The sequence below is a fragment of the Podarcis tiliguerta genome (assembly GCF_965153285.1).
Source record: "Podarcis tiliguerta genome assembly, chromosome: 7".
NCBI lineage: Eukaryota > Metazoa > Chordata > Lepidosauria > Squamata > Lacertidae > Podarcis > Podarcis tiliguerta.
Window position 1 is genome coordinate 61,155,674 of NC_139540.1, and position 25,119 is coordinate 61,180,792.

Consider the following 25,119-nt stretch of genomic DNA (forward strand, 5'->3'; position numbering starts at 1 on the left):
TCTATCCAATTAAACTGCAAGCAAGTAGCAGGGAAAATAGAGAACCAACACAAAAGCAAGGAGGTGATTTAGCAGAAGCTGATTTCTCTCACTAACAGACACAAATCCAGCCTAACAATTTATGCTGGAGAAATATATGTCATTAGGTTGAGTGTGACATGTGTAGAAAATAGGAGCGGACACAGTTTTGGTCAGTTTCTATTTGGTACAGGTTGTCTCTCTCTTTTTTTTCAGTCTGAGGGGTTATGAACACTTACCTTTTGCTCTGTACTTTTTATTTCCTGGTCCCTTTTTCTCTCCCTTGCTACTTTGGAGCAAACAGCAATTTAGGTTTTCTGCAGCGGGTTTTCATGGGGAAAGTGGTGGTGCAACCCCCCCCCAAAGCGTTTGGAACTGGACCTGTAAACCCCAGATGTGTGCCTAGAAATGAGGGATGCAAGGGTGGATGAATTCAGCTCTCCACGTTTCTGCAGCAATTTGCGGATTTTAGTGATTAAAATCCTCAGGAATTTCCCTCCAGCCTTTTAGTGCAAATTTCTCCCAATAAACACATTTTTGCATACAGTTTTGACTAATGTGCACATTTTATGAGCAGTTTCTCCCAATTTAATGAATCGGTTATTTTCACTGATGTCTAATATTTGCATTTTTGTAAATGTTGGAGAACTGCATTGCAAAATTTGGATAAGTCTGAATTACTAGTCATTATGCTGCATATGGCAAGTGTAGAAGGTAAGAGTCGACCAGTTTGTCAATTTCAGTTTCTTCCAGGTTCTCATTTTTCTAACCTGAAACTCAGTGTGCCACATTTCTGCATCAGTTTGCAATATCTGTCAGCATTTTACTGCACATTTCTACTAATATACAAATTTTCAATGCAATTTGTATGCAATTTCACTAATTCATGCAAGAATGGACACATTTTTTTGGGTGGAGAACCACATCACACCATTGGGAGACATGCTAATTTCAAAGGCTATCCGTGTTGTGGGTTCGCATATTGCTTGAGGATGCATGTATTAGGTAGATGTGTCCTTAAACGCAGGTTGAACCTAATTTCCCTCCCATCCCTTGCTTTTTTTTGTTGCAAGGACCTGCTAATGTGGAAGTTCTGTCATTTTAAAATGATAATAGAAACAAAACAATAACGGTAAAAATATTTTTTTATTGTTTATACCCCACCCATCTAGTTTGGTTTCCTCAGCCACTCTGTGTGGCTTCTAGCACATATAAAACATAATAAAACATTAAATGTTAAAAACCTCCCTATACAGGGCTGCCTTTCAATGTCTTCGAAAGGTTATTTAGTTCCTCATTTCCTTGACATCTGATGGGAGGGTGTTCCACAGGGTGGGTGCCACTACTGAGAAGGCCCTCTGGCTGGTTCCCTGTAACCTCACTTCTCCCAGTGAAGGCCCTCGGAGCCATAGCTGTCAACTTTTCCCTTTTCTTGCAAGGAATCCTATTTGGAATAAGGGAATTTCCCTTAAAAAAAAAGGGAAACATTGACAGCTATGCTCGGAGCTGGACTTCAGTGTCCAGGCTGGAATGTGTCTTGGATTTCAGAACTGACAGAAATAGAAGGGTAACATTTGTTATTGTGCAGAAATACCATCATGCATGCTGAAAATGGGAGAAGGAAGTGGAAGGTGTGAGAGGAGTGACTATGGGAAAGGGAAGACAAACACAGCAGAGATAAAACCTTCCATCAAGCTCCGCCCACGAAGATCCATGGAAACTATGGAAGCTAATCACATACACAGAAACACTGGATCTGAACAACCCTTTTGTGGGATAAAGCCCCCATGTGGAAACTTCCTATGACTTGTCATTGTTTTTTGAGCAAACAAACCAGCCAAAGTGTTCCATTTTAAGGGAAGCACATGCTTCCCATTGCAAATTAAAGCAATGCATTCACATCCATGTGTACACACACCTCATTCGCTTTAGCTGGACCACGCCATGGCTCATCTTTCTCCGGTGTCGTCGTTTTTAATATACCCCATTTGGTTTCAGTGAACAACATTCTCATCTACTGGAGGGGTAGTAAAAAGCTTTAAACAGTTGTGCGGGTCTTTTAATGGTAAATTTGTTTTGACAGAGCTGTTTTGCAAGGGCCTGGGCCATCCCGAAGTGATGGTGGCTGACAGTGCTTTGCTGTTCTCGGAGCGAGGAAACATGTGGAAGGAATTGTTCTTTTACATTTCACAGCTTGTTATTTCCTCCGCAGGGCGACCTTTGACCTCTCCGAGAGATTCTGACACCCATAAGGGAAGTATTCCCACTGTTGAAAAGGAAGTGGGAAAGCAGTTTAATGGTGCAGAAGGTTGGGAACGGTGCGTGTCAAAAGAAACTCGGACGAAAAGAAAGGACCAGCTCTTGAAATGTTTCCAGCAGGTCAGAGCTTTTATCGCTCCGGATAATTTGCTAACACTTTGAAAATAGATTTGCTTTGCATATGTCTTTCGATTACGAAAACACACATCTCCACACCCCCAACGATACCGTCTGTCAATTATTTCACTAGGCAGGCGAAGCCACGGACAAGTTTAAATCAAATGTGAAGGATCAAACAGAGCCCTGCAGAAAAGGTACAGAAAAGACGTGCCGCTCTCTAAAACACTGTGTGTGTGTGTGTGTGTGTCTAGGCTCAATGTGTTTGCAATTACAAGGTGTGTGTGGAGTGTACTGACAACATCAGATTAGAGGTGGTGTTTCTACGACATTTTTACACCCCTTTGCATTTTATTTGGCGGTTTATATTTGCTGATCATGATGTCTCCCGCTCTCCCCTTTCTCTCCTCACACCAGTATTATTAGCAGCATCTCTTTGCTAACAGAGGTCTCCTTCCCCAAATGGCTTGCCTTATTCATCATGATCTTAAAATCATTTTGCAGCTCAGGTGAATGGAATAAACTCTCATCTTCCAGCAGCCATGAGAAAATACTTTTTCAAACTATTGTGCTGTTTCTGTGTGTGTGGATCAGAACACAAATTTGCAGGTTACACCACCTAATCCATAAACTGACCCACCCCTTTAGGCCTGTCCTGTACTTATGAGGAGTGGTCTGAGGGCTTCCTTCTGCTAACCTTTTACAGCTGCTTAGAGCAGCTAATTCTTCCTCCGTGGCTTTAAAAAAAAAAAAATGCTCCCAGGAAGTGACACTCCACATTATGATGTATGGTTACTTAAAGGGAGCATTTTTTTAAAAGTTTCTTTTAATTGTGCAACCATGGTGGATTTACTAGCGATTCCAAGTAGCTGTAAAATGTAGAAAGAAAGAAAGAAAGAAAGAAAGAAAGAAAGAAAGAAAGAAAGAAAGGCACAACTCAGACCTCCTTGTAATTTTTTTGGGAAGTAAGTGAGTGAGGGAAATGAGGGTAAAATCCAGTGGCTTTTTGAGGATCCCGCCCAAAAAAACCATTCACCCACAAATGGAACAAGACAGAGCTGGTTTTATGCACATACAGTGGTATCTCGGATTAAGTACTTAATTGTTCCAGAGGTCTGTTCTTAACCTGAAACTGTTCTTAACCCTAAGCACCACTTTAGCTAATGGGGCCTCCTGCCGCCACCGCACAATTTCTGTTCTCATCCTGAAGCAGAGTTCTTAACCCGAGGTACTATTTCTGGGTTAGCGGAGTCTGTAACCTGAAGCGCATGTAACCTGAAGCATATGTAACCCAAGGTACCACTGTACGTGAAATTAGCATGGGACTGAAATAGGTTGACAACTGATCCACTCCGTACTCCACTGAGCCACCAGACATGGCTTGTGGGCTTCGTTCAGGACGTTGGGTCACACTGCTGGTTCTGGGATGGATCTCGTGTTCAATGGGAGCTAAGAGGGGAGTGTGAAACTTGTATCAGCTGGAAAGGCCCTAGGAGAGATGACATTTATGCTCACTAGCTGACTTATGAAGCAATTGCTGTGGCAATGCAGCAGGCTTTTCCTTATTCCACTTCCCATTCTATACAACTTCAAGGGGGCTATGGCTTCCAGCATGCAGCATACTTCTCTGTGTCTGCTGTATATATAGGATGTAAACGTAATTACTTGATAAAACGCCAGAAGCTGCTCCTATCAATAATTCCTTATAGGCAGTGTTTCAAAGGGGTCAGTGACATTTGCTGAAATAAAGGAGTTTGTGTCCTCCATTTCCCCATGCCTAGATAGATTGTGCATGGGTCGGGTCTTGGGTTCGGGCAGATAATATCATTTTATTTATGTCGCGAAAGAAATTGGTGTCTTGTCATTTCAGTTGCTCTAGCCTGTTTTCTAGAAACTGTTCTCTAATAAGAGCCCGGTGTACACATCACATAACAAAATCCCCACCACAGGAAACAACCCCAGCAGCAGCAACAATTATTGTTATTATTTTAAAATGTGTGTGTCACCTTGAGCTCCTAGGCGAATTGCAACATACAAAATAGGAAATACAATAAAAACAATCCATAAACAAAATTACATAAGAACAGCAGTGGTTCGTCTGGTGCCTTCATTATATATTTTTAGATGCCAGGCGAAAAAGTTCTTCAGGTAAGAATGGAGCCACCATAAAGCAGTGCCCCAACTCCCAACTCCCAACTTGGATAGCTGTTCTAGAAGGATACCATGGGTCAGTTGTATCAAAAGACACTGAGATGTCCAGGAGAACCAATAAAATGTCACTCCATTGTCTCCCATCATACCTCAAGATGCAGTCCCTTGGCTGCATTCTGGAATGTATTCAGAGGACTGTACCATGCCCTTTTACCTGATAATCTGAAATCTGCTTTTAATCTAGTAAAATCAGTGGGTTTAAGAAAATGCAGGAGGCCAAAGAATGTAATGATTTTGGAGCTGACTTACTAAAATAATTACAACAAAGTGGCAATGTTGGATCTTTTCCCCCCATTGTTTTTCTAAGAAAGCAGAAATATTTATGTTTGGGTATGGTTTATAATTGTCCCTAGACTTGTCAGTGGGATTTTCATTTTAATTACAATTTCTAGTGCAGCTGTTCTACTCCTTCCATCATCTCATAGTTGATAGGGCATCTAATTAGCACTTTATAGCATTTTGCGGTCAATTATAAAATGTTATAAAAAAGAGAGAATGCAGTTTAGCAGAGATGAAATGTGCAATTCTCGTTTTTGTTTTCATGGGGCTAATTTGCTGAGTAGTAGTGTGTATATGAGAGGGAATTTTTACATAGAATTTTATAAGCTACATTTCCTCTCTAGCAACTATGAAAAACTCCTATGATAAAAAAAAGTAGTCTGGAGCCGTTAGATGTCTTTCTGATTGCTTGCCCTATTAAAATCTTCTTAAAGTAATAGATAGGTTTAATTCCTCAAGCCAAAGAAAAATTATAGCATCTTAAGTATTTTCCACATTTATTATACTGATGTGCCTGTAGAAAGAACAGAAAGAAAAATCCAAGAAAGAAGCAAAATCTCTTGTATTGCAAGTTTTAAATGTACCAAGCTAAGGTTTACTTAATTAGAACCTCCAGGCAATAAAGGAAGCCTTTTTTAAATTCTGTGAATCTTAATATGCTAAATAATGCAAAGCTTCAACTCTTCAAGCATGAGACACACATCTGGCCGCTTAACATTTAAATTACGTTGGGGGGGGGGAGGGGAAGAGAAATCCCTTCCACTTCTGAGGTAATTTTCTTGAAGAAAAGAATGGGAAATGTATTACAACAAAATTTAATTTCATTTCAGATTTTCATTGTGTTTAATTGCACAGCATATTTTTTTTAGAGCATCTCTCTTTTTTATTTATGACACATTTTCTTTTCTCCTCCTGTAATTTTTTTATTGATCTTTAATTTAAGCAGCTCCTCACAGTTTATGGCTGCTGAAGAAGTACATTGTGTTTTACCAGGAAATCTATCTAGAGTTAAAAGTAATGAGCTCAGTGATACAGAAAATAAAGGGAAGAATACAAGCTCAAAAAAACCCTCCACCAACCAAAGCACAACCGCCCACAGGAAAATCATTCAGCAACAGTATATTCAATTTGTTTTCCTCTCCAACGTCTCACTCAGGCATACCAATCCTTTCTTTCCCTTTCCCCCCTTCATCTCCAGGCTCTCTGTATTTTGTTGAAACTCATATGAGAAATTTAGGGTTACTCAATGAATATGGATCAAACCACCCTATCATGCTGGTGCCACAAATACATTTTTAAAAAACATGTATTTGTGGTTGGGAGAGTGATGGAGAAAACACAATGAAAAGTTTGGGATGAACAAATGATTAAAGGGAAGATGTACAACAGCCACTGCAAAACAAATCAGGATGAATTCAGATCAATGCTGGTTGTCATATAATGTCCCTGCAAACAAATGAGAATGAATGTTCAGTAAAGACGATAGTCTAACCTTCACACAAGCATTGTGCAAGCAAATCAGATTATTTATTTATTGCATTTGTACCCCACCTTTTCCTCAAAAGAGCTCAAGGTGGCATACGTGGAGTGGCTGGGGCAACAAATATTATTTTTGTCCTCCTCAGTGAATCCCCACAGCTACCCTGTGAGGTAGGTTAGACTGAGAGACAGTAAGTGGCCAAAGGTCACCCAATAAGCTTCATGTCAAGTGGAGATTTGAACCCTGGTTTCCCAGGTCCTAGTCCAACACTCTAACCAGTACACCACACTGGCTCAATAAATAGGTCATCTGGAACCGTGGTCCCTCCCTCCCTCTCTCTACTCTGTTGCTAGAGAGGCAGAAGCACACAGCAATGGTTACTAACCATGGAAGCTATGGTCTACCTCACTGTCCGAGACATTATGCCATTGGCCTGATCCAGCAGACTCGTCTTAGGTTCTTAAGTTCTCTAAGACCTAGCTTTTTAATTAATATTTTACAGACTGGCCTAATTTTCTTTGAAGAAGGAAGGAAGTGTTATGGTGGCACAACAGCACAGGTGATGGAGAGGTTTCCCTCCTGTCAGCTGCCGCCACCACCAGTGTAGTCCAGCAATGGTTGCTCAGTTTCTAAAACAGGAAAAACAAAGCAGGGGACAGGAAACTCTCAAACAAAAAGGCCCCTTTTCCTGGTTATGACCTGTAGGTTTGCCTTTAAGAACTTGGGAGCCTCCTTTAGAAGTCTTTATTGAGGTAACCTGATGGTGAACAGTAATGGTGGGTGACTACTAGGCCTTTTCTGTTGTGTGGTCTCAGTTATGGAAAACTCTCCTCAAGGAAGCTCACCCACCCAAGATGTTTCACTACCTAAGGCAAACCAGTAACTGGCACCCCCCCCCTTCCAAATCAAGGTGTTAGTGCCTGTTACCCATCCAATGATTCTGTCACTTGAGGCAATAAATCAATAAATATGACACAGTGGAAATATGGCAATAATAGATTAAATGATTAACAATTGGCCATCCTTTCACGATACCCATGATTCTCAGATGTGCACTAAGAGAAGAAGAATAAGAGTTTGGATTTGATATCCCGCCTTTCACTCCCCTTCAGGAGTCTCAAAGCGGCTAACATTCTCCTTTCCCTTCCTCCCCCACAACAAACACTCTGTGAGGTGAGTGGGGCTGAGAGACTTCAGAGAAGTGTGACTAGCCCAAGGTCACCCAGCAGCTGCATGTGGAGGAGCGGAGACGCGAACCCGGTTCCCCAGATTATGAGACTACCACTCTTAACCACTACACCACACTGGCTGCTTATGATCTGCACTGAAAGCATCTGCCTAGTGCTGGATTTACGTATAAGCTAAACAAGGTATAGCTTGGGGCCCCACTCCCTTGGGGCCCCAAAAAAATTTAAAGAAAAAAAAGACTGGATATACATGAATAAAAAAATCATTTTAAGTTTGAGCTTAATAATTATTTCACTATTAATATACTTCTTAATTGTATCTCACTATTAATATACTTCTTAATTGTATTTCAGTTCAACAATTACTTTGATAAAATACATATTTTGTTATGTGCAAATGGCTTTAGATACCTATTAGGTCCATAAATTACCACATAGCATATATTCAACACAAAAAACAGTACAATTTGTTGCTGACAAAGGACAACTGGACATATAGAGGGTCCCATTACCTTCAGTAGCTTAGGGCCTCATCAAATCCGGCCCTGCATCTGCCCTGGGTTCGGTGGGGTAAGGAGAGGGCTAGCCTGCACAGCCTTGCCATTCCCCTCATGTGTATTTTGAATGCATGAGAGGGGAGTTATCTGAGTTCTACTTATTCATCATCAGCAATGTCATGGGCACCAGAAACAAAACAGAAGAGAAACGAAACAGAACAGACACATGAATTTTACTACTGAAATTTGGGTCCCTTGCTAACCCTATGCCTTTGAATAAGTATTTCATGCAACAGTTGGTTAAGTGCTGCATGTTTCTTCCCAAAACAAACAACCAGCAAACAAACAAGCAAGCAAGCACATAATTTTGATGGGTTTAATACCTGAATCTGTTTTCTTGCATTTGTTTCAACTCATGGACACCAGGCGATAGTAGGCCACTGTGCCTGTATTTTTGTTGTTGTTACTAGTTTCAGCTTGTGAACATTATAAGCAAGATATTGAGATTTATACAGGCGGCATACTTGAGGCTGAAGATATAAATATTAAATTATTTAAAATTTGCTAATATGATTATGGAAACAAGTATATTTTCAGTCATTTGAATTACATATTTGTTGTAATGCTTAGGAAATGAGCCATATCCAATCAACTCTGATTCATCTGAAAAGAATTGTGATCTGGTCCCAGTGAAGGAAGCTCATGGTATATATAGCAAGGTAAGGATCTATCTATCTATCATCTATCTATCTATCATCTATCTATCTATCTATCTATCTATCTATCTATCTATCTATCTATCATCTATCTATCTATCTATCTATCTATCATCTATCTATCCATCTCTCTATCTATCTATCATCTATATCTAATCTACAATTGCCTTATAAATTGCAGTTATTTCAAAAGGCATCCTGAACTTGCAGTGGAGGGGTTTTTTTTGTGCATCTGGAGGAAAACTGCTGACATTTTGTGAACTCAGCAATGCCAGTAAAACTTTTTTATGGCTCAGAACACACCTTTTCCCCGCTCTGCCAAAGACTTTGGCTAAATAAATCCCTTAACAGCTCACCAATACCTGCCAATCTTTGAAGTGGTAATTAGCTGGTTATTTTCTTTGCTGAACTTTTATGGTTTATTGGGTATTCTCACTTCTGTTTCTACCTGCTCCCTTCAAAAGGGTGTTTGGGTTTTAGAGTCCATCATATGATGATAGTGAAACTGAGCAATTCTCTTCTGGAAAAGGACCAACCCATCAAAAACCATTTTTAAATTCTTTTACTTTTTGCATCCCCCCCCCCCCCTCTCTGGATGCATCCCCATCTCTGGAATTTCATCACTAAACAAATACTTGTAGGCATGGTTTTCCTTCTCCTCCTCTTTTTTGGCAATCACTCATAGTCAAGTAAGATTGTCTTCCATAAACATGGTCTTAACAATGAGTCTGTACATGACTGTGGAGGCCAATACTGGATCCACATGTCCTTCCACAGTGGGGACATAGGTTTCCGGGTGAGAGTTGATCACAGTGAGGGTTTCCAAAATGTGCCTTCCTCTTAGCTCATTTCTCCTTTTTACCCTGAGTTCATGCTTCTTTCAAGTCTGTAGGCATAGTAAGGTAAAGGTAAAGGGACCCCTGACCATTAGGTCCAGTCGTGGCCGACTCTGGGGTTGCGGCGCTCATCTCGCTTTATTGGCTGAGGGAGCTGGTGTCCAGCTTCCAGGTCATGTGGCCAGCATGACTAAGCCGTTTCTGGCGAACCAGCACAGCGCACGGAAACGCCGTTTACCTTCCCTCCGGAGTGGTACCTATTTATCTACTTGCACTTTGATGTGCTTTTGAACTGCTAGGTTGGCAGTCGCAGGGACCGAGCAACAGGAGCTCACCCCATTGCAGGGATTCGAACAGCCAACCTTCTGATCGGCAAGTCCTAGCTCTGTGGTTTAACCCACAGCATCACGGTACCAAGCACCTAATATTTAATATGCTACCAGATCAAACACAAGGTGCTAGGGATGACCTGTAAAGTCCTATAAAGCTTGGGAAGTTAATATTTGAAGGGCTATCTTCATAAGAACATAAGACTGTCATGCTGGATCAAGTCAACGGCCCATTTCGTCCAAATCTTGAGAAGCCTCCATGCAGAACCTGATAAAAACGCCCCCTTCTTCTCTATTAGGAAAGTTCCATCCAATACAAACCAACCTATTGCTTGTACGAGCAATAAACCCATTATTTATGATAAAGCAGTATTACTTCATAGTTCCAGAGCAATAGTTGTAAGTGGATGTATACCACATTATTTTTCTTCTGTTAGCTGCTCCAGGAATATGATTGAAGGGTGGTATAAACTTGAAATGAATTAATAAGTTGGTCTAAGTTAACTTATTAAATTTGGATTGTTTATATTGGCATTTGTTAGATACCTCCAGCATTTGGAGAGAAAGCTTCATAAATAAGTATGCACATAGCTAAGCAGTTAAGTGGTGTTTATTTCAATGGGGTTTAAGTGCACCTCATTTTCCCTCTGAGTCATGTCCACTGTACTTTTAAAACAAAACCCAGAAAACAAAAGCACCCTTGCTGGAGGAAAATGTAAGAAGTTACATTTGGAGAAGGAGAGATGTTCAGAGCCTTCTAAGGGACTTCCATGCCTCAGCCTAATTACTGCTATTTTTGTTCTTCTGATGTTTTGTTGGCCTAAAGAGCAATACAGTGACATCTTATTTGATGTTGTTCAGAGCATTGCGCTGTGTGTAATTAAGTTATTAACGTATTGTTATTAAAGGGCACAAAGTGCTTATGCCCATGCGATCATTGTGAGAAAGTAAAAGCTTCCTGGAGCCACACCCTCATGCCTTTGACATAAGATCTGGTTCTGAGTCATGTGCATGATCAAACACAACCCAGTGAAGTTCACGTATAATCCGTTTTAATGCCTTTTCGCTTTGCATCTTGAACGCTGTAATTCTGACTCATAAGCTTGCAGAGAGTGTGTCAACGCTTTGCTCAGGCAACTAGTTTTGAAATCTCAGACTGCTTGTAGACCGGCATGTGCAACACCATGCTGCATTCAGATGACTTCGCCAAAACCTCTGATTGCCGCAGGCTCACACGCTCCCTCCCATAGGCGCCAAATCCCTGGGGCCCCGGATGCCTGAGCACCCACCAAATTCTCCATGAAGGGGCTGGGCACCCACAAAATGTCAGTGCTAGGGCCATGCACGCTGCATGGCACCCATGACCCTGGGCACCCACAGTTGCGATACCAAGTTGGCACTCCTCTTCCCTCTTCCCCTCCCCTCTTCCTCTGTCTACAAGGGAAGATACAGGATGAGGTACATCCACTTCTAACCGGAGGCAAACCATAGTTTGCTGTTGCATCTGAACGTAGTAAACTATGGCTCACCAAAACTGTCGGATTATCATGAGAATTCGTTGTTGTTGTTTAGTCATGTCCGACTCTTCATGACCCCATGGACCAGAGCACACCAGGATTAGGATGTGTCATTAACTAGAAGTCCTGTTTCCCTTGTATGTGGATGATATCCCATTCAAGAGGCAAAAAGGGGCAGTAGTAACTTGGTATACCTAAAACAGGAGTGAGGCTACAAAACCAAGAGTACCTGACAGAGGATCCCACTTTCCTATTTACATACCGTCCAGCAGTGGTAGCTTGCATGGGCGTAGCCAGAATTCGGGGGGGGGGGAGGACTTTTTCGGGGGGGGAACTGATGTGATTGGTCAGTTAAGTATTTCTATTGTTCTACTTGATCTAAGGGGGGCAGCTATTCCCATGGTAGGTTGCGGTGGGAGGGGGGAGCAGAGGCCTTGGCTTGCTTCAAGTTGGGAGAATGCTGTGTTTGTTAGGGCAGAGATGGGGTGAGTTGGGATGGGGGCAGCCCCACAGGTGCACCTGCAAGGGTGCCTCTCCCTAACCAAAGCTCCCCTGGCCTCACTTCTGCCTCACCCCATCCACATGGCAGGAAATGCAGCACCGCTGCTGCTGAGAGAACATGGCTGCCTCCACTCCCTGCTCCCAAATGAGCCACCACTGTTGTCTAGAACCAATCCCCAAACATTGCTGGACTACAGCTCCAAGCAACCCTGAGCATTGCCCATGCTGGCTGGGGGATGATGGTCTTGCAGTTCAAGAATATTAAGACATCATTAACCAACTCCAGGGTTGCAGGTGGTTGCGCTGTGGCCTAGATCAATGCCTAATTGTCTCAGTAATTATGTTATATGCCAGTCGTTTCGCAGAGAAAAATCACTGTGCAAAGCCACTTTGTAACCTATCTGCTCTAAAGATAGATTGCCCGGGATGAACATTTAGGGTTTTATTCCCCATTTCTTAAGCCAATCCTTGGACCAAGTGACAAATTGGGTGCCCTTACAAAGACAAAGATGAAAGTGTGTGAGTCAATGCTAACCAAATTCCTTTGCTATTTGTGTGTTAAAACAGTGGTGCTGCACTGCAGAGTTCGCTAGATTATTTCAAATATATAAAGCAGTTCCCAAACAAGGTTCAAACAGGAGTTGTAAAATCTCTAGTGCATTGTTTTGGCCACTTAATCTCCCTTATTTATGACTGTTATTTTTAGACGAGCCAGAATGATCCGAGCAACGTGTGTGGCCAAGGAAGTCCTGGGATCGGACTAGATGAACCAGCTTTCCGTGTAACATCTTATCTGGAGGAGTTAGAGAAACACAGATTCTCCGTATGGTGAGCAAACTGATTTTTCAGTTTGTTTTTGGTTTACTCCTGTAGAACTATGCAAAACATGTTGTCCCCCCCCCTTTAGGTCAGGGTGGGGCGGGGGCAATAGAAGCAAAACTATCTAAGGAAACATGACAGTTGAAATAAGTGGTGATTTAGTACTGGGGCTGTTCATTATTTCTGGAATCAGAAAATACATTTCATTTCTTCTGTTGCTGGAAGTGATGCCGTTTGAATCAGCCGTAAAAATGAGTTCCTGGCCATTTGTGGTTATTAAAGACCCCTGGGCATTTATTTTTAAAAGAGTAGCTGCACAAGTAGCTGCTCTAACCACAAGATTCTTGCCAAATCCTTATTTTATATTCTGCCAGCCTTAGTGTTTTGCCTGGAGTTTTCAGTTAGACAAAACATGCTGCCTGCCCTCTCTTCCTCTCTCGCCCTCTTTCCTCCTGGCATCAGAGTGCCTGTTCCACCTTATGAGAAGCATCTTACAAGAACTCCTAGTCTCTTCAAAGCTAACAATTTGTGCAGAAACATTTCCTAGACACTTTTTTTTCTTAAGAGAGAGAGTGAAAGAGAGGAAAGGACCACTATGAGTAGGTGATGACATGCGTAATAATGCCTGCGTAATAAGGCATGCATATCTATTTCCCCAACCCAAGCCCACGTTGCAAATTTCAAAACAGAAGTGACTGAAGTGGCAAAATGCTGCCTGCCCCTTTTTCTGCCTGATTTATTAGACATGAGGTACATGCTCGCCTTGGCAGTTATGATTTCAAACAAGCCCCACTGGCCCCATGTGGAGCACTTAAGAGCACAATTAAGGCTATTGCTTTCGGAATCTGATTATGAAATGATGAGCGGGCAGGAAGAAGTTTAATAAGGAAGTAGGAGTGGGCGAATCTGTCAATTCCTGTTTCTCGTTTTGTTCCAATCTTAAATTCAGATCTCCACATTTCTACATCATTTGTGATTTTTATCATAAAAAGATTCTGCAGTATTTTAGTGCAAATTTCTCTTGATATACATAATTTCCCTAATATTTATTTATTTAGGCAAATCTGTTTCCCCTGATAGAATGCACTTTTATAGACACGACTTGCCTGGAAAACTGCATTGCAAAATTCGGTGTGAATGTCAAAGGATGGCTTTGTTTCAGTTTGCGCATTGAAAGTGCTAATTATGTACCTTCACCTTTAAATTCGAATTGAATCAAATCTCTGTTCCATCCCTTATGAGAAAGGATTGATCTTTGCAAATAATATTTGTTTGATAAACAAATATTATTATTTCTTATTTATGTGATTCACCCTGCCCTGCCCAGCTCTACCCCTCTCTTACTTGCTCTACCCTAAATCCCACTGCTTGTCTATTGACTATTGGCCCACCTTAGATTCGCCAGCTGCCAGGAAGGTTGCTATCAATGGGAACTTGTAACGGTTCTTGGGATTGCTTGTGTGTAAATTGCCTTTACTCGTGGCTGTCTTGCATGGTTGAACCCTTTCTGACAGAGGAGCCTCTATCTCGTGGCTGCCTCAGTCGCTGGCAGAATCCGTCAGTGGGCGTTTCTTAAACCTTCTCCAACATAAGAACTCCTTTACTCCCAGTCTCCTCCCTCTCTCCCTGCGCGACAACTTTCTGCGCAATGTGGGAGCTGGCAAGGGAGCACTGGTTCCTTCTCCGCTTGTCTCTTGCGCAGAGTCCTGGAGCCACCTCTCCGCTTCCTCTATCTCCTCCCCTTCTCCACTGGTGCTACGCTGATTTTCTTCCCCAGCTTGTGGGCTACCCCTCCTTCTGCTGGAAGCTTCTCTGTCATCATCCTGGAGCCTTCTCAGCTCCTCCTCCCCATCCTCCGATGGCAGTTCCCTAACAGAACTCTACTCAGTGGCCCACCCATAGCCTGCCCCAGCTGAGTGGCTTCTTGAGTTGTCACTCAGAGCTGTTGTTTGTAGAGCAGGGAGTTTCCAGTTCTAGCCCTAGCGGAAAAGCAGGGACCAGTGGCTTTGTGGGGAGGGAATGATAGCTTAGTGACAGAGCAGTGTGCGTGTCACATGTGGAAAGCCCCAGGTTTGGTCCCTGGCATCTCCAGTTACCAAAAGTTTGAGCAGCATGTGATAGCCAAATGATTCTCTGTCAAAGACCTTGGAGAGCTACTGCCATCCAGAGTAGATATTGGTGGGCTATATCAGGGTTCCTCAAACTTGGCTTTCCAGCTTTTTTGGACTACAATTCCCACCATCCCTAGCTTGCAGGACCAGTGGTCAAGGATGATGGGAACTGTAGTGCAATAACATCTCTGCACCCTAGAGGCAGAGGCTTAGCAAATTGATGTGTTGCTCTACAAAAATTCCATGCAATGCTGGGTAGCAATGAGATCAACAAAGGGTATGCTCTAAGCTGTCTGTTGTTTATCTTCTTCATTTCTCTGCTCCCGCACTATCTCCCCAACTTGTCTCTGAAGGGCTGCTCCCTTTCTCTGATCCCAGACCTTCCTCTACCAGTTCTTTAACAATATATTATGTTAGATGATTAGAGACAAAAATAAAAATAAAAATAATGGGGCTCTAGGTCTAGGAGCTTTTTAGGTTTCCATGAACATCAGAGTTTTAGATACTCTGAGATGCAATCTGAGCAATTTCCTTGATCTTTTACTGGAGCTGGTAAATCATTTATTGGGGTAGCCTTTTTACAAAATCCTGCTTTTAAAAAAAACCCCATAAAGTCTATTTATCATAAAATGCTGTACTACCAGCCATCTTCAAAGTGATACATGTACTGCATTAATTATCAGCTAACAATGGCCTTGAAAATGGTTTGGGCTTTTTCAGTATCCTGGCGCCCCATTATCTTTGCCTTGTAAAAAAAATAAAATTGAAAATAACATAAAATTGGAATACAGGAGCCAAGAAGTGTGTATTTTAAGACAGGATTTTCCTGAAACTTTTTTTTTAAGTGATTGCAAAAAAATACTACTCTTATCACTGCCAATATTTGTCTCCATAATGCTATAATTCATAGCATACTTCAATAATATGTGAAGCCCTAAGTGGACAAGCCTTGAAATCTTTATAAAATGAGTCTGCAAACCCCAAAGGACATACAGGGCCCAATCTATTGCTCACTTACTTCAGGGGCACATTGAGCTGGATCTGAAGATGAGCTCAGTGGAGTTCAGGGCCGGTACAACCATGAGGTAGGTGAAGCAACCACCTTGGGTGGCAGGAACCACAGGGGCAGCAGATTCCGGTGTAGATATTTACTCCCCCCTTGTTCCTGGTGTCATTCTTCACACCCCTTTTTGTCCCTAACAGTGAGGAGGGGCACCATTTTGTGGTTTGCCTCAGGTACCAAAATGTCTTGGGCTGCCCCTGGTGGAGTTCTACTTGCAGAGAAGAAGGTCCCTCTGCAGCCCCCTGAAAAAGTGCACCAGATGACTGAGGAACTTTCCAGAACAGTGCAGGAGGTGGCTGTGGACAGTGGCAGAGGAAGGGGGTGCGGGTCGCCCCGGGTGTCATCACTGAGGGGGGGTGACAAAATGACAAAAATATGAGTTAAAAAATAATAATTGGGCTCACGAAACTTTTTAGTTCAGTCAACAAACATAACGAAACGCAGCTGGCATTGGGCGCCACACCACGGGGGCTGGCAGTTACCTCAGGGCCTGCAATGTACCTGAGCCACACGTCTCTCCTGGGAGTGACGTAGTGGCTTGGGCGCCTGCAGGTTCCGCAGTGTGGGACTTGCGTCTGCCCTCCGCCTCTCCAGCTGCCCTACAGCTGAGGAAGAGGCGGCGGAGAGGCTCCATGCAGTGCGCCCCGCCCCTGGCTGCAGGATGCATGGGCCGCACCTGGCACCCAAGTGTCTAGCTATGCCGCTGGCTGTGGAGGAGGCTGCAGGGGAGTGGGGAACTAGTGGAAATTGCCGAACTATCCCTATCCTCCAGTTCCCTCCATGAGCAGAAGCCCTTATGCTCATGTGGGGGACAAGAGTCTTTGGTGCCCAGAAAGCATTTCGTTTGATGACTGCAGAAAACTCTCACCACCTCAGTTTTTTTGCCTAGCAGAAACTCAATTCTTTCCCCATTCTCGGTGATTACAGTATAAAAAGGTAAAAATACAGTTCAGCTATGATTGTCCCCTATATTTTCCCAGATTTTGAATTTTGTTCAGTTGTGTTTCTCTTGTATGCTGCCTGTGGCCAATGGGAATTGTCAGCTTGCAGCTCTGTAGCAGGTTGTGGGGGCAGCAAAACTTACCTGACCTCCCATCACTGGTGCAAGAGGACAGTGAGGTCTGCACAGTGCAAATGCATATATGGCACCTCCTACGGCAAATAGAAGGGGAAGAAATGGAGGCAGTGAGAGATTTTACTTTCTTGGGCTCCATGATCACTGCAGATGGTGACAGCAGTCACGAAATTAAAAGACACCTGCTTCTTGGGAGAAAAGCAATGGCAAACCTAGACAGCATCTTAAAAAGCAGAGACATCACCTTGCCAACAAAGGTCCGTATAGTAAAAGCCATGGTTTTCCCAGTAGTGATGTATAGAAGTGAGAGCTGGACCATAAAGAAGGCTGATTGCCGAAGAATTGATGCTTTTGAATTATGGTGCTGGAGGAGGCTCTTGAGAGTCCCATGGACTGCAAGAAGATCAAACCTATCCATTCTGAAGGAAATCAGCCCTGAGTGCTCACTGGAAGGACAGATCCTGAAGCTGAGGCTCCAATACTTTGGCCATCTCATGAGAAGAGAAGACTCCCTGGAAAAGACCCTGATGCTGGGAAAGATGGAGGGCACAAGGAGAAGGGGACGACAGAGGACGAGATGGTTGGACAGTGTTCTCGAAGCTACAAACATGAGTTTGACCAAACTGCGGGAGGCAGTGGAAGACAGGAGTGCCTGGCGTGCTCTGGTCCATGGGGTCACGAAGAGTTGGACATGACTAAATGACTAAACAACAAGATGGGTGCATTTGCACTGTGCCAACCTTGCTGCAGTCTTACCCCTCTCCCTCTCAATAAGCCACAGTGACGTTAGTGATGGTTAGCTCTGCCGCCTGCTACTGCCACAACCTCCAGAGGGGTGCCAGGTTGGGGAGGCTGGATTAGCCACTGTCAGTGGCGCAGTTCCATTAAACCCTAATGTACTCGGCAGTGTATGAAATCAGTCTTAAAACTGGCACTGAAATCACAGTGCTTAAAAACCATCAGGTTTATTTCCACCTGCTTACCATAGGGGACACATGAATCTGAGAGCTTGAAGGAAAGCAAGAGTTAATTGTAAGCGCTGCAGTGCCGTGGTGACATTGTTTTTAGCAAAAACAATAAACTTTCATTTTTTATAACACACAAGTGATTTGACATTGAAATAAATGCAGATGCTTCTTTGCACAGTGTATTCCCTGTTGTGCTTTCTTAAACACCTTCACATATGGTTTGCCTCATTCTTGTGAAACTGCTTGTTGTTTATGTCATACAAACAGAACAGATTGATTTTACACTGAGTAAGTAGGGAGCAGAATGAATTATCCATTGGAAGCAAATGATTGCCTGTGTGTTCAAAATATTTGAAATTAATCTTGGCTGCTTGAAAAAAAAATTCTTAGGATTCTTCCTGAGATCTATTTTACATTTTATTTAGGCTATGTGATGTTTTGTTTTCTTCTTTAAAAGGGGGAAAGTTTCAGTGTTTCAGCTTCACTTCTGGCCAAATTGTTACCATTTCTACAGATGTCCGAATCGTAGGTAAAACTGCCTGAACAAGAATAAGCAGTCAGATTTAGTTTTGGTCTTGTGTAAATGCCTGTAAAGCATGTCACGCTCTTAAAGAACCCTTTTTCCTGGCTGTACCTTTGACTCCCATACAAAATTCATTCATTTTTTCATTCATTCACTTATAACAAATTCTTCCCTTGCCTTAATTTTGCTCCTCACCTCCGTATGCATGTAAACTTTATAGATGATCTCATACACAGGATAATAAATTAAGGTAGTTTTGTCAGCTTAGGTTTGTAGGATAGTGATAATGGTGATGATCACTTTTCCCCCTGGCATGCATACCTAAATTTTCTTTTCCAGAAACTGCCTACATAGGGCATGTGCCCTGTTCCTTATCTGCTTTATGAAGCTCTCACATGTAAAACACATTTTGATAAAAGAGAATTTTTTTAAAGAGAAAAAAGGGTGGAAAATAGTGTTTCCCATTGAAAAGGGCCTTATACCACAACTCCTTTCTGCCCTTAACATTCCATAAACAAATGGGATTTTTTTTGTTTTTGTTTACACCAGTTAATGAAGATATTCATGTCTATTGGAGTATTAACATACTCCAGACAGAGGTGCCTAAACTAGGTTCATAACATTATGAACCTGGTTTAGTTTATGAGTTGAGTTTCTGCCATATGAACCTGGTTTATGCGCCTCTTTTTAAATAATACGCCTCAATGGACCTGTATATTCTCCTTCCTCTCCTTCTCCTTCTCCTTCTCCTTCTCCTTCTCCTTCAATAAACAAATAAGGGACACCCCCATGTATTCCATTGAAATGAATACTCTGAGTAGAGGTGGTCTTGGTGAGAACACAATCAAACTCAGTCTGAGTTTCTTACCAAGGCAGTTGGGGAGATGAGGAGTGAGATGACAAAAATTTATAGAACTGACTATCTGTAATCCAACATTACACAACAGATAAGGTTTCAGATATCTTGCAACTGGGAGAGATGGAGGGAGAGTGATTCTGCTGTGCAGATGCCATATATATAATTTATATGATGAAAGGACACATTTACCAAAGTGAAAGGAGATCCACAATTTTCAAATGAACAATAAAGCAGTTAAGTGGCATATTTTAGTTGTGGTTCATTTTCATGGCTGAAACTATTGCTTAGGTGCATTTCAAGGAAACAAACAAATGGAACTAAGTGCCATAATTATTGTTCATGCTTCTTGCTTTAATATGTACACAAAGCATACTGGGAAATAACTTGGTACCTAAAACTTTCTGCAATTCATTCTTCCCCTTGGTGGCTATCCCCCATTCAAATTTTAAGAAAGAAATATATACACTGAGTCAACCTCAAACCACAGTTGAAGTATTGGTGAACATTCTCCAGAGCTACCTAGACTCTCATTCCATATCAGCTGTGGACATTCTTAGGGGCCCTGGGTATGGGGAAGGTAATTATTCAGCCATTGCTTTGAGACCCTATGGATTTAAGGGGAGGGTTGTTCCTCAAGTGCATCTATGTGACCATGGAAGAAGGAGCTGGCTTAGAGATGGCAGTATCTGTCCTTAGGATGCCCCAAATGCACAGTCTGTTTTGCCAGTATGACAACAGATCATTTTGTTTACCAAAGCTAGTTCTCTGCAGTTTGTTCATGAATAACTATCCAAATCCAATGGCTTGTATCCCTGAAGGTTGACTTCACTCTCAGATCCACCAGTTAGCCACATCCCTTAGTGGTACACAGCATGACCAATGGCAGATCAAGCCTGTAGGAAGCTGCCATATACCAAGTCAGACCATTGGTCCACCTAGTGCAGTATAGTCTACACGACTGGTGGCAGCTCTCCAGGGTTTCAGGCAGTGTCCTCACAAAGCCCTACCTGAAGATGCTGGGGATTGAACCTGGGACCTTCATGCAAAGCAGATGCTCTACCACTGAGCTATGGCCCTTCGCCAATTTCCTGAAGTCAGTGGATGGGACTGTAACCATCTTTAGGTGCATGGGATGGGATTAGACCTCACAAGTCCCATGCAAGTAAGTGAATCGTTATAATGAATAAATTGCTGCGTATCATCCTCAGCTTTTCATCCCCAAATTGGCAACAACTATCTGTTTCAAAGGCCCGCTGAGAGGATGGTTGACATGAGGGTTGTGATGCATTTCATGTGAAACTAAATAAGTGATGCAAATAAACAATAAGGAACAAGAAAAATCATGTTAAGCCCAACATTTCCCTTTTAAGAGAACTACAAAACAAAAGTGCTGTAAGGAGCTTCTGGCTCTTATTAAGGGGTACAAGATTAAGCTACAGCACTGCAAATATTTGGGGAATATTAATTTGCATGTGAGTCAGAGTTGTAGCTCAGAGTCTATTCATTATGAAGAAATCCCATTTACTGTAATAGGATTATTCCAGAGGATATGCTAGTACCTGTAGAATCATGGAACAACAGAGATGAAAGAGGCTTCAAAGTCATTTATTCCAGCTTGAGGGAGGTTTCTATTAGTACAAACATTCCTATCGGTTCAATATCATCCAGATGTTCTGTAATGTCCCATTTCACCCAGGTTAGTATGAGCTGTAAGAAGAGAGACCACAAGGAGCATGGGGCTGATATCACCGCTTGACAGCAGATCACACAGTTTGTATGCAGATGGCTCCTGGCATCTCTATTCAAAAAGAACACAGGTAGTAGAATTGGCCAGGCTGTCCACATGAGATCTTGGAGACCTGCAGAGAAGACAGCTAGATGAACCAATGGCCTGATTCAGTATAAGAGAATTTCAGATATTCATGAATGCTAGAAGTGCCTCCAGGACAAGTGTCTTAGAATTCACTTCCCACCAACCACCCAGACAATAGCCAATGGTCAGTTCAAGCAAGCAAGCAAACATTCAAATGCTACAATGGAAGGTGAGAAGATCCCCAGAATCATCAAAGAGAACCCCTTCTTCATCTTTAATATGGCAGTGTGTTGGCAAAGAATAGGGACCCATCAAGCTGTGCTCCCCCACCTCCCCTTGTGATGCAGCTGCCAGTTAACCAGAAGGTTGGTGGTTCGAGCCCACCCAGGGACAGCTGTGGACAGGATTCCTACATTGCAGGGTGTTGGACCAGAGGACCCCTGGGGTAGGGATCCAGCTCTACCATTCTATGATTCTACGGGATGTGCTTTTGTACATTATCATTAGTACATCCCATACAACACCATCAGCACTCAGAGCCATCTAAATAATCCTGCAGGATCAAGAAACACCTTAGGGGCTTCTAGCTTATATTGGTTGTACACCATCCCTACAGGATGATGGGCATTTCCTGAGACCAGTTGCTCCGGGCTGTGGGTCCTGTGGGTTGGATATGGAACATCCACCTGATCAGAGTTGTGGACCCCCAGGAGGGGAGGGGCTTCCCTACAACCCTTAATTGTATGTCATGGGTAAAGGGGCAATAATGTATCATGTCCCTCACCCTGGGCAGGGGGATTGGCTCTTGAAGTGCAGGTCAACGGATTTCCTTTACATTAGCTACCCATCCCATATTGTTATTTCCCCCTCTGCAGTTCCTAAATGTGCCCCAAGTTCAACCCATACCTCACTCTTTTCGTCTTTATTCCAGTTCTGGTCCAAAACTGATCTTGGAACACCTGACTACTTTGGGGTTAGCAGGGAGCAGGAAATTTTGTTGTTGTTTTTGGTCTTTGCAGATCATCTTGAAATGGCTCTGGCAGGCAGAAGAGAAACTGGGAAGAGGGGAAGAGGATAGGCAAATGGATTATACGTACAGGATGTGTTTAAAGGCCTGCTTGTTCAATTGTGAATAAAACTATACTTTATCTGTCTCTTGATTTAACAGGAAGCCCTGCAAACTGGGAATTTGCAGCAGTTGTTCACGAATGTTACAGAGGTGTGAATTACATTCTCTAGCTGAGCTTTAAAGAGACGAGGGAGCGCACTGGTGTGATTTAGGCAGGCGGCCGGTCAGGGGGCGGAGGAGGCTCCTAGTGCTCATTCCTAGATCTTGCCCACTTTTGATTTTTAGTTTTCCACTGAGGTATAATGATTGAAAACACTCTGTGCAGTTTGCTTTTGCAGGATTTAGCTTGGCCACGTGAGAGACAAAATCCTCTGGTTCAATCATCCTTGCTTGCAGCATGCCTGAGTGCTGTTTTTTAAAAGTTATTTTTTCTCTGAGAAACAGCCGCTTCCCCCTTTAACTTTCCAATCAAAGTGTAAAAAACTAATGTCTCCCTATCAGATATACTGTACATGGTGGAGTATTTTTTATAGAGCTTTAAATTAGCCTCTGATGTTTATCCTAGGCATTGCTTGCCTGTAAAGCCAGTCCCCTTTGAAATTCCCTTTACATTAAGGAAGTGCAAGCACCTTGAGCAGCTATGTATACCATATGAGATGGAGATGGTTCCCTAATTTTATTTGTTTTGGCCCTCAACTCAAAATGTACTGTCTGAGTGTTCTGTTGTGTTTTGGCACTGTTGTTTTTTTTCCTGATTGAAGTGTCCAGATTCAAAATCTTCTAATTTGAAGAAGCATACTACCAAATGGCTTTAAAAAACCAAAACCTTTTAATACAGACTAAGAAAATAGGATGTTTGTATTGTAGTACAGTGGTACCTCGGGTTACAGATGCTTCAGGTTACAGGTGCTTCAGGTTACAGACTCCGCTAACCCAGGAATAGTACCTCTGGTTGAGAACTTTGCTTCAGGATGACAACAGAAATCGCGTGGCGGCAGCACAGTGGCAGCAGGAGGCCCCATTAGCTAAAGTGGTACCTCAGGTTAAGAACAGTTTCAGGTTAAGAAGGGACCTCCAGAACGAATTAAGTTCTTAACCCGAGGTACCACTGTAATGACACTGGACAGAAACTAAAAGGAACTAGATGATAAAGTTCAAGTGTGGACCCTGAGACATTGACCAAGTCCACACATAATGCTAAGCCATGTTTTATTAAACTATGGTTTATTAAACATTATGTGCTAACCTTGCCAATGCAGCTTGACTATAGCTTGTTTACTGCCCTCAAACGATGATCGGAAGCCATGGTTTGTTCAGAGACGGATTTAGAGCAGCACGACTGGTTCTGCTGACCTGAGCACAAAACCTAGGGGGTGCCGCAGGGCAAAACAACTATGACGTAGTGAATTGAGCAGAACAGAAAGCAAGAGGCTGGATGAGGGTGCCAAACTTTGGCCTCACACAGGGTGCTGCTGAAATTTGAAAGACCAACGTTCATCCCTGGTTTGTTGTTGGCTAGTGAACCTTGACTTGACTTAACTATTGCATGTTGTTATGTGTGAACTCAGTGCCTTTCCTTAACCATAGTTTGTTTCTCTACCCAATCCCAGATGCATTCAGGCTTCCTCTTCCCCTTTCCCACCACACAGTCCACTACTGTTAGGAAGGCTCCTTATGAATATGGTTAAAATAGGCAAAGGTTTCCTGTGTAGGTCTTGACTAATCTGAACAAAACCAAGAAACACAGCTTAAAATCATGGGGACAGGGAGATGAGGAAAGGGAAGGGAATTAGGTAAAGCTGAAAAAGTTTGGCTCCTGCAGCAATTCAGAGGGTTGGAGCATCGGGGGGGGGGGGGAGTAGAGGTGGAGCTGTCCAGTGAATACAAAACCCAAGGGAATGAACAAAGTGGAGACCAAAGGTCACAGCTATAGGGGAAAGACTTTCTGGTGGGCATGATATATAATACAGAAGATGATCTCATTAAGGACAGGGCTGGAAAAAGTGGGCATTACCTGAAAAAGGATTCAGGTGATGAGTTGCACTTGTTCTACCCCGCCCTTCTAGTGCATTCACGTTACTCAGGGTAGCTTACGGTGATTAAAATCTAAGCAATCCCACAAAAGGAATACAGCAGCAGCTTAAAAATAGAAACCGGCTCAGCAGGTAAAAGCATTTTAAAATGTGCTGTCCACTTGATGGAGTTTCAGATGTGAATTGTGGCTCCTTTGCAGATGGATCCTATGATTCAGTGCTCCAGGGGGAAGACACATCCCAGAAATGACTCTGGGAGTTGTAAGGGAGATATTGAATATCGGTTAAAAGTGTTGAATATGGGACTGGAGGACCAGGTTTATACAACAGCCCATCCCCACTGCTACCTATGCAAAGCCTATGCACAACAGCCATTCCATTTCTTGCTTGAGATGCTCATACAGAATCTTTGCCTATGAGGTGCATGGTACCCACATGAGACCTGACATTTCCTCAATTCATCCCACCCGTTTATGGAAGAACATTACTTTCAACTAAGAATGCATATTTATTCTTTTTTTCTTAACCTCTGCTTCAGTGCATTCATGACAAGATCGTATGGGTATGTAGTTGCGTTTTAACAGTTTTTTAATTTCAGTTGTTGCTTGAAGCACTGTGCTGGAAATTAGACACTTTTAGTACTTCAATTATTGTTGATTTATTCCTCGTTCTTGTAGATACAGTGAATGTAGTTACTCAAGGAAGGTTATCTAATTTTGAATGCCAAGCACCAAATCTCAGTGTACATCTTGGCAACAGCAAGAAAGACTTATTGACTTGAAATTTGTCATGCCAGCATGAGTGCCTTGTAGCATTTTCGTTTACTGCTTTGCATTAAA

General features: G+C 42.6%; 1 protein-coding gene across 1 annotated transcript in view; it reads left to right on the plus strand.

Moving 5' to 3' along the window:
• LOC310682045 (uncharacterized protein) overlaps positions 1-25,119 on the plus strand; it is a gene marked incomplete at its 5' end in the record, with an annotated part of 137,880 nt that overhangs the window by 49,056 nt on the left and 63,705 nt on the right. Inside the window, 4 exons of the mRNA XM_083450290.1 lie at positions 2,231-2,397; positions 2,528-2,591; positions 8,679-8,767; positions 12,654-12,775. Coding sequence (XP_083306416.1) covers positions 2,231-2,397; positions 2,528-2,591; positions 8,679-8,767; positions 12,654-12,775 — 442 coding nt within the window. The remainder of the gene's footprint in view (positions 1-2,230; positions 2,398-2,527; positions 2,592-8,678; positions 8,768-12,653; positions 12,776-25,119) is intronic.